At 36.2% G+C, this 14,195-nt stretch overlaps 1 protein-coding gene across 1 annotated transcript in view; it reads left to right on the forward strand.

Annotated features, from left to right (window-relative positions):
* The window catches only part of NUP155 (nucleoporin 155), a 50,939-nt gene extending 38,384 nt beyond the window's left edge, over positions 1-12,555 (forward strand). Inside the window, exons 23-35 of the mRNA XM_016223972.2 lie at positions 480-671; positions 1,311-1,449; positions 2,154-2,289; positions 2,917-3,070; positions 3,277-3,381; positions 3,926-4,080; positions 5,481-5,610; positions 6,503-6,616; positions 7,330-7,450; positions 7,842-7,952; positions 10,266-10,402; positions 11,641-11,747; positions 12,353-12,555. Coding sequence (XP_016079458.1) covers positions 480-671; positions 1,311-1,449; positions 2,154-2,289; positions 2,917-3,070; positions 3,277-3,381; positions 3,926-4,080; positions 5,481-5,610; positions 6,503-6,616; positions 7,330-7,450; positions 7,842-7,952; positions 10,266-10,402; positions 11,641-11,747; positions 12,353-12,491 — 1,740 coding nt within the window. The 3' untranslated portion in view covers positions 12,492-12,555. The remainder of the gene's footprint in view (positions 1-479; positions 672-1,310; positions 1,450-2,153; positions 2,290-2,916; positions 3,071-3,276; positions 3,382-3,925; positions 4,081-5,480; positions 5,611-6,502; positions 6,617-7,329; positions 7,451-7,841; positions 7,953-10,265; positions 10,403-11,640; positions 11,748-12,352) is intronic.
* Positions 12,556-14,195: the final 1,640 nt, after the last annotated feature.

The raw sequence follows: 14,195 nt of genomic DNA on the forward strand, positions 1-14,195 counted from the left end.
TGAATGTGTTGTTTTTATTAAGTACAATTTTCAAAGTTGAAAGGTATATTCCCCTATTTCTTTTCAGTAAAGTCTAAAGAATTGTTTGGTTGGTGGTTTTATTTCTTTTAAGCACATACATATACTTTAAAAACCCCCACAAAAACCCTTAAGCTAAAATTTTTATGAAAACTTTTCCATACCAGGTAGAATAAGTTTTATTGGGAGATAAAAAGAATTTTTAGCTCTGGCCAGGTATGGCTCAGTTGGCTGGAGCATCGTCCCATACACCAAAAGGTTGCGGGTTTGACTCCTGGTTGGGGCACATACTTAGGTTTCAAGTTCAATCCCCGGTTGGGATGTGTGTGGGAGACAACTGATTGATGTCCCCCCTCCCCCCCCCGTTCATGTTTTGGTTAAATTACTAAATTTTATTCTGTGTGGAAATAAGATATTCCTATGTATTTGATAGAAGAAAGGATTATTTTTTATACTCTTAGGAATTTCAAGAGCAGTTGAAAATCACCACCTTTAAAGATCTGGTCATCCGGGACAAAGAACTGACCGGGGCATTAATTGCTTCTCTTATCAACTGCTATATCAGAGATAATGCTGCTGTTGATGGCATTAGCTTACACCTGCAGGACATCTGCCCACTTCTGTACAGCACCGACGATGCAGTCTGTTCTAAGGTATGAAGCTTGGTTACCTATCCCAGTGTTTCTTACAGAAGAGGTTTATGGTGTGATGAACAGCAGGCTAGAATTGGGATCAGGAACCATCTTTTACTTAATATATGGCTTTGATAGGTTTCTTAACCTCTCCTGGCCTCAGTCCTCATCTGTGTAAGAAAGGGGTTGGATTACATGGTTTCTTAAAATCCACATAATTTAAGTTTTTCTTAGAGAAGATGGTTAAATATGCCTCTCCATAGAAATTAAGGAAAATCTCTAAAACCTAAAATAAGTCTGTAATGAATCAGAGTTAACTGGGCAATTTTTATTGATCCTTTCCTACAGGTGGAAATAACTTAAAAAATCAGTACCACGTGGACTGCCTGCTGACCAATAATGTATTGACTAGGCAAGAGATTTACCAGAGAAAAGCTATCTTGCTTAACATAATTGTGAGAGGAATTAAGAATAGCTAGGATATTTTGGTCAAAACTTTTCTGCCTAAAATTAAGAAGAAGTAAGTTTGTAGAGTTGTTTTTATTACTGATTATAATTATCCAGATGTAAATTTAGACATAGACTAAAACTTGTGTTGACAGCATCATCTGTGTGCTTGACATTATATCTTTTTTTAAGTTCTTGTCATTTCTACTTCAGGCAAATGAGCTCCTCCAGCATTCCCGGCAAGTTCAAAATAAGATGGAAAAAGAAAGAATGTTAAGGGAATCATTAAAGGAGTATCAGAAAATCAGCAATCAAGTTGACCTTCCTAATGTTTGTGCTCAGTATAGACAAGGTGAGAAACAAGATGTTCCTCCTAATTTCTTACTTAACTGAGGGGAGAGATGACCACGTGACTGAAACGAGTTAGCGGTGAAGAGCCTCTTCCCAGAGGAAAATCTTCCTTCAGCTTCATTGGCCCAAATATATGACGTCAGAAATCCACTCCTTGTGTCTTAGTTTGTGGTGACTGCACTGGCCCCTGCAAAAGCTATCATGCTCTTTTTATATCTTGTAACTTTCTAACATTGATGCTTTGGGCCTTGTCCAGTTAAACTACTATCTGTGTGAGACTGCTTTCTGGGTTACATTTAATTTTAAGATGCTTAAAAGTTTTTGATTAAGTCTTAAAATATTACCTGCCTACTCTCTTTAAAATTTACTTTAAACTTAAATCTCACGTAATATAAAAGTAGTAACTGTTACAAAGGTATTGTTTTGAATCCCGGGATTTTTTTCAACAAGGAACTGAAACTCTGGTTTGTTATTTTAAATACAAACATTTCCAGTGAAGAAAATGTACTTAATAGCTGCCTTCTAGGCATGTTAGGACCTTGTTCTTTGGTAGATTCTTCAGGAATATTTTAAGATGATATTGTCACCAGCAGGACTAACATACAATAGAAACAGAACGATCTTCATCAGTATTTTTCTAAGGCAGCTAAGAAAAAGCGCATCCAGCTGAAACAAGCCTGAGTCCTTCCTGTTCTTCCCTGTTAGTGCGTTTCTATGAGGGTGTGGTGGAGCTTTCGCTCACTGCTGCCGAGAAGAAAGATCTTCAGGGTCTTGGACTGCATTTCTATAAACATGGAGAACCAGAAGAAGACCTCATGGGCCTTCAGGCTTTCCAGGAAAGGTGAGTTTTATTACCTGAGCAGACTTTTTGTGTAAAGTTTGATTGATAGTATTAGGGAAATAATATTTCAAATACAACCCTTATAAAATTCAATTATGCTTTCACTTTAACACAACTTGTTTTATCAAAAGCCTGAATCAGAATTATAATTCCTTTCCTAGGGTTACAATTTTAGTCTGGTAAAGATTTCTAAGAACTTTATAAATGTTTTATTCTGAGACTTTATTAATGTCCATTTTAAATGAGATAACTTACTTGAAAACAAAACTGGCTTCTCCACCCCCATTTTTGGTTCTGGGTGAAGTAATTTATTTTAAAGGATGGTTTTTAAATGTTCACAAGTTAGTAGACTATTAAAAGAAAAAAATGTATGTCCATAAAGGAAACATATAATCTACCTAAGACATGGTTTTTGTTAATACATTCATTTTTATGATTTTTACCCTTTTATATTCAATCAAATGCTTCTCAAACCTTTAAAAAGTATATGATTTGTTATTTTTGAATACAGAATATATATACATAATTCTCCAAAATAGTTTTTAAATTCGTGTGTATTTAAAATTAGATGAGATAAATCAGTTACTGTCTAATTAATGCGATTGCTCCTTTTCCATTCTTTTTCAGATTAAACAGTTACAAGTGTATTACAGATACACTTCAGGAACTGGTAAATCAAAGTAAGGCTGCTCCACAGTCTCCCAGTGTTCCCAAAAAGCCCGGGCCTCCTGTGCTGTCGTCTGATCCCAATATGCTGAGTAATGAAGAAGCCGGACATCATGTAAGGGACACAGCACATTTTCATTCTGAAAACATGTGTTTAGCACTTCTGTGGTGGTGGTAGCATAACCATCTTGAGAAAGGTAGTAGCTCTTAGAACATTTAAGGATTCTTGATTTCTTCCCAGGGGTTAACAAGGCCCAAGATTCGTGGTATCCAGCAACAGAGCCTTGATCCGTGCTAATTTTCCTGCTTTCTTTATTTTAGTTTGAACAGATGCTTAGATTGTGTCAACGATCCAAGGATGAGCTCTTTAGTATTGCTCTTTATAATTGGCTAATACAAGCTGACCTTGCAGATAAACTGCTACAGGTAAAACATGAGTTTTTTCTTCCAATATTATTAATTTCTGAGTAATGTAACATCTTTTCCTAGTGGGTAAAGTAGACCATTGCTGTAATTTTCTTGTAGGATGGAAATCACTGGACTGTGAATTAGGAGACCTGAACTTTAACTCTACCGTTAAGTCACTATGACTTCACATGTCTTCTCAGTACCTCTAAGTCCATGTTTCTTAGTCTATAAAATGAATTTGTGGTATTTGATCATTTCAGGGATGCCTTTGGGCTCAGAATCTAGACTCAGTAGCTTTGTTCTCAGGGTTTATTAAAAGATTTGTAATTGGATCATAGTGAATTATTTTTATCAGCCTAATACAACTATCATAGAAACTCTTTCATCAACTGTGATAAAACAAAAATCATTTATAAAGAGAAAAATTGCCGTTTTACCTATTATAATTTTGCTTATATATTCATAAAATAAGGTACACCTGTAGTTATCCTAAAATGTATTTACTGCATAAAGAGCAAGTGGGTAGTAAGAAAATGTTTGTGGGTAACTGTACAATTTCCAGATCACTTCCCCATTTCTGGAGCCACATCTAGCCCGAATGGCCAAAGTTGATCAAAACAAAGTTCGTTACATGGATTTGCTCTGGAGGTACTATGAGAAGAACAGAAATTTCAGCAATGCTGCCCGTGTCCTGTCGAAGTTGGCTGACATGCATAGGTAGGGGAGTCTTTTCACTGAAGAATGGTTGAAACCCAGCTCTATCTAGTGACATTCACATTCCAGAATTTAAAGAAAACTTCATTCAGGTTATACATATATAGAATTTTTATGCTTTTATTTGGGTTTTGTAAAGTTTACAGTTTTGTTTGTTTTTAATAATGTGTAGGAATTCTAAAAGAATACCTAAGACCCTTTCTATTCAAACTGTCTCCTAGATCCTTTTCTCTAAAGTATGTCTTTAAATCCTTCCTACTAACAAGTTAATTATTATTCTTAATTAAAAGGACAAAAACTACTTCTTAAAGGCATTAATTATTTTACCAATTCCAGACTAATTTTCTCTACTCTGTCATTGGGTTAAATTCTTGAAAAGGTCTTAGAGGATTATTAAGAATCCTGTTTTAAAAAGCATTGGAATTTCTAATTAGATTTTTATATCAAAATAATAAAATTAGTGTGTGTGTGTGAAATAAATGTGTAATAGGTGTAATTAGAGAATTTCTGAATATTTTGAAACAAAATAATTGTTTTAACAGGAGAAGAGTTAATATTCAAGGAAGGGATACAGAAAAGAAAGCCAATGGGGGGAGATAGTGAACAAGGGAGCAAGGGGAAGGAGATGAGGCCGGAGGAGTAAGTGAAGGCTGTTGGAGGGTTTTAAGAAAGCATGTGGCACATGCCCCAGTTGCGGGCTTGATCCCCAGTCGGGGGCGTGCAGGAGGCAGCCGAGCAATGACTCTCTCATTGTTGATGTTTCTATCTCTCTCTCCCCCTCTCTTCTTAAAAAATAAAAATAAAAAAGCATGAGACATCTGGTTTTGTTTTTAAGTGGCCACTCCAGTTGTCCTGTAGGAGATTAAACGTAGTATTGGCCACGTTAAGGCAAAGAAGTGAAGAATATGAGGAGCGATAAAGGATATATATTTTCTACCCTCACTGGAGGATATGTTTGATTTTAGAGAGGGGAAAAGGGGGAGACAGACATCAATCGGTTGGCTCCCAGACACGCCCCAACCTGGGATCAAACCCCCAACCTTGGCATGTGCCCTGAATGGGAATCAAATCCTGCCACCTTTTGGTGTACGGGACAATGCTCCAACCAACTGGACAACCTGGCCAGGGCATGAAGGGTATTCTTACTTTAATTTTAGAAGAATCTCAAGTTTTAACATCCTGAACTAAAGTTTTAAAATGGAAGTTACTTTTTTGGACACACACATAAGTATTTATTTGTTGCCTTACATTGTGGAGCTCTCTTATTAGAAATCTTCTAATAACCTTTCCAAGTGTCAGATGGCTTTTGATTTCCATTTGGTCTAAAACAGTGCATCATAACTGATGTGTTTTGTATCTTAGAACCTTAAGAATTCATGTAAATAAAAAGTGTTTTCCCCCAGCACAGAAATTTCACTTCAGCAGCGACTAGAGTACATTGCGCGAGCCATTCTTAGTGCCAAAAGTTCCACTGCCATTTGCTCAACAGCTGCGGACGGTGAATTCCTTCATGAACTGGAGGAAAAAATGGAGGCAAGTGAGGCAGCTACTCCAGCCTTGTCCGCACTGAGCGGAGTCACATATTCTGCTTTCCCTTCCTCCCCTAGTAGATGACAGGTCTGTAGCAGTCAGTGTTATTAATTCTAGTCTCTTCTGCCTTTGTCATTTAGTTTCATATTTAGATAAAAATTGTAAAAGATTTAATGATACAACATTTGGATCATAGGATAGTGCTGAAATTTAAAACTTTTCTCGGTGGCACTTCTAAAAGTTTTTCCCCAGCTATTCCAACACAAAGCAGATTATACCACATTCACCATTTATTCCGGAAGCTAAAAAGCAGATATATGGAGTAGGCTAAACTTCCTTAACTAAGATACCCCAAATGTATAATGGTCCCACTACAGAAGCCTATTTCTCAGTCACAGAAATTCAGAGTGGGTGTTTCTGATTGACAGGTGGCTTTCTTCCACTTGGTTGAATTAGCGACCCAAGTTCTATTCTCTCCTATTACCCGTGGCCTTATCTTTTCTTTAGTCAGAGGCAAGGAGGGAGAAAAGAATTGAAGAAGCACATTCACTCTTAAAACCTCAGCTCTGACGTGACATGTTTTACTTTTACTCACGTCCTTTGCAGAGAACTTAGTCTTATGGCCATACCTCCCTGCAAAGGAGGCTGGAAAGTCTAGCCCTTCGCCTGGCTACCGTCATGGGAGGAGCAGGTATGGGTGGGCAGTAAAGACTCCACCACAGGACATTTCCAGTGAAATCTTTCATGTAATGAAGAGCTACTAGTCTATTATGATAGAAGTCTTTATTAATACATTAATTTTAACACTTAAAGTCAGATACTAGGAGTCATTTCTTGGAGTACCTGTTGATTTTTCATAATGAAATCAATACTTCCTTTTATCTGTTCAAACTAGGTTGCTAGGATCCAACTCCAGATACAAGAGACACTACAAAGGCAGTATTCCCATCATTCTTCTGTACAGGATGCCATTTCTCAGCTGGATTCTGAACTAATGGACATAACTAAGGTAATAAAAAAGCAAGTGAAATTCCTGTAGCAGTAAAGCAGTCACCTAATATCCACAAATTCCTGTTCTGTGGTTTATTTTTTGTTTCATGGGGAAGATTAACCTACCTCCACCAAGTACGATAAGCCATCCTCGGCAGCATGTCACTGGGCTGGCAAATCACTGCAGCGGTACTGGACTGGGAAAGAGCCGAGTTCTCTTTCCAGGCCAGTAACTGTCAAGAATCTGTCAGCACCACGTGAGGCATGGTTAAGTCTCGTGCCAGGCATTTTATTGCCTTGCTTCTTGTTTTGAGAAAGTGACATCTTTGCCGAACTCTCCAAGCCTCTCTAGACCTTCTGAGCAGTTCTTTCCTCAATTATTGGACATGGTGTCAGTGTCCTTAAGCACCCCGAGATCTGTCAGTATTTCCACGAGTCTTCAAACCCTGTGTTTAAACTTAAGTGTTTAAGTTTTTTAAACACTTAATTCTGCAAGTCATTATGACATCTTCCAGCCCAGGAAAAAATGCACATACTGAAACCTTTTTGAATGTATTTATCATTCACCATTTTACTTCAGAGTTATGACCAGTTACACATCAGTTTTCTATCATATTTTAGGAACTTCAGGTAAAACCTTTGGCTGTTTTTAACTTTCAGCTAGCGTTTCACTATTAATTTCTGGGCTCCGACCTTGGGTTAGACTCATGATGCTTGCGTTTTCTCCTGCAGCTTTATGGGGAATTCGCTGACCCGTTTAAACTCGCCGAGTGTAAACTTGCAGTAATTCATTGTGCCGGTTACTCAGACCCCATTCTGGTGCAGACACTTTGGCAGGATATCGTAGAGAAAGGTACGTGTTCACCTGCGGGTGTGCTGCACATACATTATTAGTGACTTGGTAAAGGGTCACGGATGGCTAGTAGCTCATGAGAACTGGATGTGCCTAAGTAGAGGGGATGTGGAGGGAACCTGGACGTGGTGGAGGGTGCTCCTCTCAGACAGCATCATTTTCAGGTTTGTACTGCTGACTAAGGGAGACTGAGACTCTCACCTCAGAATCTCCTAGCCACTGCCCTGGTAAGATAAGAGTATATCAGAATCTAACAGAAACAGAATCTGCTCATTATATTAATGTGAATAGCAGTTCTGGGACTCTTTATTTCTTGAAACAATAAAATAGCAATTTAAACACTTCCCATTAAAAATAATCTGGGTTTTAAGGATATGTCTCTGTCTTACAGAACTGAATGATAGTGTGACACTGAGCTCTTCAGACAGAATGCATGCCCTTAGTCTGAAGATTGTCCTCCTTGGCAAAATGTATGCGGGCACACCTCGCTTCTTTCCTTTGGGTAAGCAGTAACCTCAGGTGCTGTGGTGGATTTTAGGTGTTTTTTTTTTTTTATGGTTTTCTTCATTGATGTGGAAAAATAATTATCTTTAGAGTGAAATCGCTTCTTTGTTGCTATTTAGTTGAGCAGTTTAATTCTACATCTCCAAAAAGAAAGACCTCCAGAGAATAACAGAATTTGTTGAGTAGTTTGGCATAGAACTTTCTTTGACTGGCCTTCCAAGTGTATATATCTATCTGGGGATAGTGCTGACAACAGACCATAGGGATAATATTGTTGGTAACCCTGTACTGATGTGTAAAAACAAAGGAAAAGTGGCTGTGTTTTTGTGAATGGCTAATTTGTGATTGATTTAACTCCTCTTGTTATATTGAGGGCATATTTTTCTTTAAAATAGTGTGTGGTTCTCTTAAAAATGCAATATGCTAACTCTAATCGTTATGTAGGCGACTATAACTTATTAGGGGTCATGTGTCAACCTGTCATGTTTTCTTCAGTTGTAGAACAATAGAATCAACAAATACATTTATAAAGTAGAATGTTAACCACTCTGTGTATTTGAAAAATATTGAGAAACATGAGAATGCTCACAACATACTACTAAATTTTTTACAAACTTGTTTGCAGACCATTTCTGATTTAGTATTTAGTCCCCAGACATGGTAAGAATAAAACCATTATAATCATAACCTTATTTCTTGTAAGTACAGTACTACCTGCTATAAGTATATGAAATTTGAAAAATTTAATGCTAAAAAGCCCACATTCTACACAATTCCTTTTTTTTTTTTAATCCTCACCCAAGGATATTTTTTCTATTGCTTTTCAGAGGGGGGAGGTGGAGGGGGAGAGAGAGAGGGAGAGAGAAACATCAGTGTGTGAGAGAGAGAAACATCAATGTGAGAGAGACATACCGATTAGCTGCCTCCTGCACATGCCCCAATTGGGGCGGCGGGGCTCTAAGCACTGAGCAAAACTGGCTAGGGCTACACACTTACTTTTGAGGGTATTTCTGCTTTGACTTGGATTTTTAATTTGGGGCTCATAAAGTTTAGGGTAGAAGAGGTCTTCCTTTGTTTTTCAGTCCCTCAGTGGCAAACAGGTTCCAGGGGACTTCAAACTAGAAGAAGATTCGAGTGTTTAGAATATTTATTCCTACCCAGAATCTCTGCATGGTAAATTCTAGGGGAGATGCAGGCTCAGCAGCAGCCTTTTCAGTGATTCTTCTTACCCATGGATACTCACATTGGTCAGCCTCAGATTTCAGGTGTCATGAACATGAATTTGAATGTCACTGTTGGGATCTTATTTATGATATGACAAGAAAAAGTGAAAGTGGGTCAGCACATTAAAATGATCAAAATAAATAACTTGTGAGTCTGGGGGAGGTGCATTTTAAAAACATATTTAATATTTCTAAAGTCCGGATGCAATAGCCTTTTCTGAAAAGCTGTTAAATTGAGGACAGAGTATTAATATTAAATATTATCAGTGGGTTCTCTCCATTAGTGGGGTTGTGCGTGGTCTCTGTTTTCTTGTATCTTCCTGTACTTTCCAAATTCCCTAAAATGTAGATTTTTCCTAATAGGTTTAAAGTGTATATATAATTCAATGATTTTAGCATATTCAGAGTTTTTTAACCATCACCACAATTAAATTTAGGTCATTTCCATCACCCAGAAGAGAAACCACGTAGCAGTAACTCCCCACTCCTTCAGCCCCAGTAACTCCCCACTCCTTCAGCCCTACACAACCACTAATCTATTTTTCATCTCTATAGACTTGCTTACTCTGGCATGTATCTTCTTTTTCTTTTCTTTTTTTTTAAATATATCTTTATTGATTTCAGAGAGAGGAAAGGAGAGGGTGAGAGAGAGATAGAAACATCAATGATGACAGAGTCATTGATTGGCTGCAGCCCGCAACCCGGCCGTGTGCCCTGACCGGGAATCGAACCCTGATCGCCTGGATCCTAGGTCGATGCTTAACCACTGAGCCACGCCCGGCCAGGCTCTTATTTTTCTTTATAAAATTTTTTTGAAAAAATTTTTAAAAGGATTTCCCCTTATAAACTTTTATGAATAAGGCCTACTTTTTAATATCAAGAGTTAACAATCATACAACAAAAAATAGTAATTATGTGAGGTGAAGGACATGTTAACTAGCTTTATTGTAGTAAACATTTTATAGTATATATATATCAAATCATCTCATTGTACACCTTAACCTGCACATTGTTATATGTCAGTTATATCTCAATACAGCTGGGGGGTAAGTTAACCATCCTAATTTCTGATCTTTTTTCCTCCCCAGATTTTATTGTGCAGTTCTTAGAGCAGCAGGTTTGCACTTTGAACTGGGATGTGGGTTTTGTAATACAGACAATGAATGAGATTGGAGTGCCATTACCTAGACTGCTGGAAGTCTATGACCACTTGTTCAAGTCACGGGTAAGGGAAATATTAAATAAAATAAAATTACTTATTTAGTTAAAGTTAAGTACCTTTTCTAGGTAAGGAATGGCATATTCTGATTGCATGTATATAAGTCTCTCATCTAATACATCAGAAATTTGCTTCATTGGCTTGGTATCAGAAGTTATTGTAATTCAGACTTTTAAAACCAATGAGAGTGGCTTTGCTGTATATCATGATAAAAATAAAATCTTACCCTTTAATATTACCATAATATATGCTTTACTCTTGGAATAGGCTAAACGTATTACATTAAGGATCATAATGTAAATTAACAGAACAAAATAACTATTAACTATAACCTCATCTAAAATATCGGTGCTTAAAGATCTTTCTCACCATATTGAACCTTATTAGACCAGCGATTTTCAGCCTTTTTTATCTCATGGCACACAAAACTAATTTCTAAAATTCTGCAGCACACTGAAAAAAAATATTTTTTGTCAATCTGACAAAAAATAATAGGTGTTTTTGTATTGATTTACAAAAAATAATAATAATCGTAATTACCTACCCTTTTCACTCCAAAGTGACTTTTTTTAAAAATCAGGTGCCCTACTTGTATATAAGGACTTCTGGTACCAAGAATTAACCAATCAGATGCAACCTTATTATGTGATGTGACCAAATTAGGTGCAACTCTTATATGACTTATATATTTATGGTTCAAGACAGGGCATTCATACTAGGCGGCTATTGTTGTGTTGGCTGTTGTCTTTTTTTTTTTGGTGTGTTAATCCTCACCTGAGGATACTTTTTCCATTGCTTTTCAGAGAGAGAGGGAGAGAGAGTGCCTCACATGGCTAGTAACAGGTGAAGCCAGAACTAGAATAAAGATCCTCTGACTACTAACTTAGTTTTTATTTACAATATCAGACTAAGTGTGCATAGGTTCAAAGTAAAAGTGATGTCACAGATGATAGGAAGAGATGGATTTTTTCTCTTATCTCTGGTCCTAAATAGGAAGTTTACATGCTCTACAGAATAGACTGATACGTCCAATATTCCTCGTAAATAACATCACAGTGCAGTTTTAAATATTGTTCAAATATATAATCATAACCAGATATGTAGTTTAGTAACCAGATAATATTAAATACTTATGTTAATATCAGTAAATTTTCACTCTGATGACTGTTTTAACTAACATAAATGGTTGAACAGTCAGTTGACATAGTTTGCCTTATAACTCACAATGTATATTTTCTTTATAGGATCCATTCTGGAACAGAATGAAGAAGCCACTGCACCTTTTGGATTGTTTACATGTACTATTGACAAAATATGTTGAGAATCCTTGCCAAGTTTTAAACTGTGAGAGGTAACTATGAATTAGATATTGCATTATAGTGAAAGCTTTTAAATACTTCTAATAAATATCTGGGTAAGAAATTTAGAGAGAATGGGGAAAGATATTGTTATTATAAAGAAGTATAGGAGATTTAGGCTCTTGTGTTAACAGTAACTATTTGAATGATGTTAATCGGCATGTATGAAAGGTTAGAGTTTTTTCCATTTTTCAACCCTTGTCCTGAATTCTACCAGTGAAAGAACATAATTTATGAATTACTTCTAAACTCCTGCTTTGAATTAGTGAGCAAGGAGAGTTTATGACTTTGTGATATTATTGGCCATTTTAAGGTATATTTGTTTGAAAAGGGCAAAAGATCGTAAATAATTGAATATTAAAGGGATCGTCTTTTTCTGCTTCATTATAATAATCTTTAAAAGGAAACTGGTTGTGTGGTAGTCCACCTGCCCCGAGTTTCCTTCTCCCTTTTCATTTGTTTGCCATTTACTTAAATCACAGGATCCTTGCTCTTCTGGGGGAGTATAAGTAAGGTTAGCAGAAGTTGGAAACAAGTCCCATAGGAAGAAAGGTTGGTAAATGTACAGACAGTTGACCTGGTGTCCTTTCCTTTGCAGGAGGAGATTTACGAATCTCTGCTTGGATGCTATTTGCGGTTATCTGGTTGAGCTACAGTCTATGAGCCCTTCAATAGCAGTACAAGCCATCACAGGGAATTTTAAGTCTCTTCAGGCTAAATTAGAACGGCTTCATTAACTATTGTAATGTATTTTTATCTGCGCATTTTGATCTGTAAAATAAAATCTCAGCTGGGTCCAGATATCAAGTGCTCTAAATCTAAGAAATTAAGAACAATTTTTATAGAAATGTGTTTTTAACAGGTGGCTAGTATCTACATACAACACATTTAGCAGATGAATTCTTTTTTACTAATACTTTGTTTTATAATCAGGTTAAAAAACAATTGAGGCAAAATTTTTTATGCTCTTATTAACACAGGGTAAGAAATATTTAGAAACTCTTATTTTAAATTTTACTGCAGGCAGAAATTTTGAATTCACAATATTTCTTTTTAATTTAGTCCAAAGAAGTTGATAGCAAAATTTAATAGGCTAGCTGAGAAGGTCATTTCCATAATACTGGATTCTACAACAACCTTTAACTAGGCAAGCAAACACTGTCTCTTTTTTAAAGCTGTTGAGGTTTTGGGTTTATCCTTGGAAAGAAATCCCTCCAACTACTAATTTTGTCAGTTACCACCTTTGAAGATTAATATATACCTGCTTGTTTTTGAGCAGGTGATAAACTTGTAACTAATGTTTCTTGAAAACCTTTACAGGGAGATACTGTTTTTCCTAGTGTCTACCTAGTTCTTTGGCCTTGTGACTACTGATTTCATTAGAGAAATGGTTCTCAAAATGTGCACCAAACCAGCCACATCATCATCGCCTGGGAATTCGTTAGAAATTCTGATTGTCTAGCCCATTTCCAGCCTACTGAATCCATAATTCAGGGTGAGGCCCAGCACTCTGTATTTAACATGCCTTCAGGCATGCTGGTAAACGTCAAGTTTGAGAAACACAGGATTCAGGGTACAACTAGTTTGTGGATCGTGCTCCCTATGTGATTCCTCCTCCCCTCCCCCATCAATAATCACAACCCACGAGTTTTACCCAATACACACAATATGTAAAGCAAAGATGTCAGTTATGTAGTTTTTAGACTTTAAGAAAATGGGAATATGTAAACCAAGTGCCCCAAAGTCATGGCAACGACGAGGGAGGAGAGAATGGGGACTAATGAAAGTTGAGAACGTGGATACCCTTCCTCTCACTGTACTGCCACCAGGAGTGAGTAGCTGTCACTAAGGCATGTTGAACAAGTTTTAAAATACATTTTTGAAATATTTTTCCTTCCACTTTTATTTTTCCCCCAAAATCATGGGTTGCCCTTTCCATATTTATTCTCTTAGAGTTTAGCTCCCTTTGTCCTATAATCTTTAATTTATAATATTTAATAGAATGTCAAAATATCACTCATTAGGTACAACTACCTCTCATAGTTTTCAGATTTTCAATTAAGTTTTTTTTAATATGGAAAATGAATGTATGCAATACTTTATCAATTCTGTAAATTTAAAGTTCTGTCATGTCTACTTAAAATGAGTCTTGCTTAAATATTAAAATTTAGCCATAACTCTAGTTCTGCTAGATATATTTATAGTTTTCTATGTGTTTTTTATATATATTATATATTAGCCATATATAATACATACATAAATATACTTTTATTATATATAACTTTTATAATATATATATCTTATGTAATATATTATACTTACGTATAATATATATTAACTATATTTTATAATATGTTAACTATAATATGTACTTATATATAACTATATCATATTTATAAAATATAACTATATAGAACCATATCAATATATATGTTAAATAT

Source organism: Miniopterus natalensis, chromosome 3 (genome assembly GCF_054644295.1).
Source record: "Miniopterus natalensis isolate mMinNat1 chromosome 3, mMinNat1.hap1, whole genome shotgun sequence".
Classification (NCBI taxonomy): Eukaryota; Metazoa; Chordata; class Mammalia; order Chiroptera; family Miniopteridae; genus Miniopterus; species Miniopterus natalensis.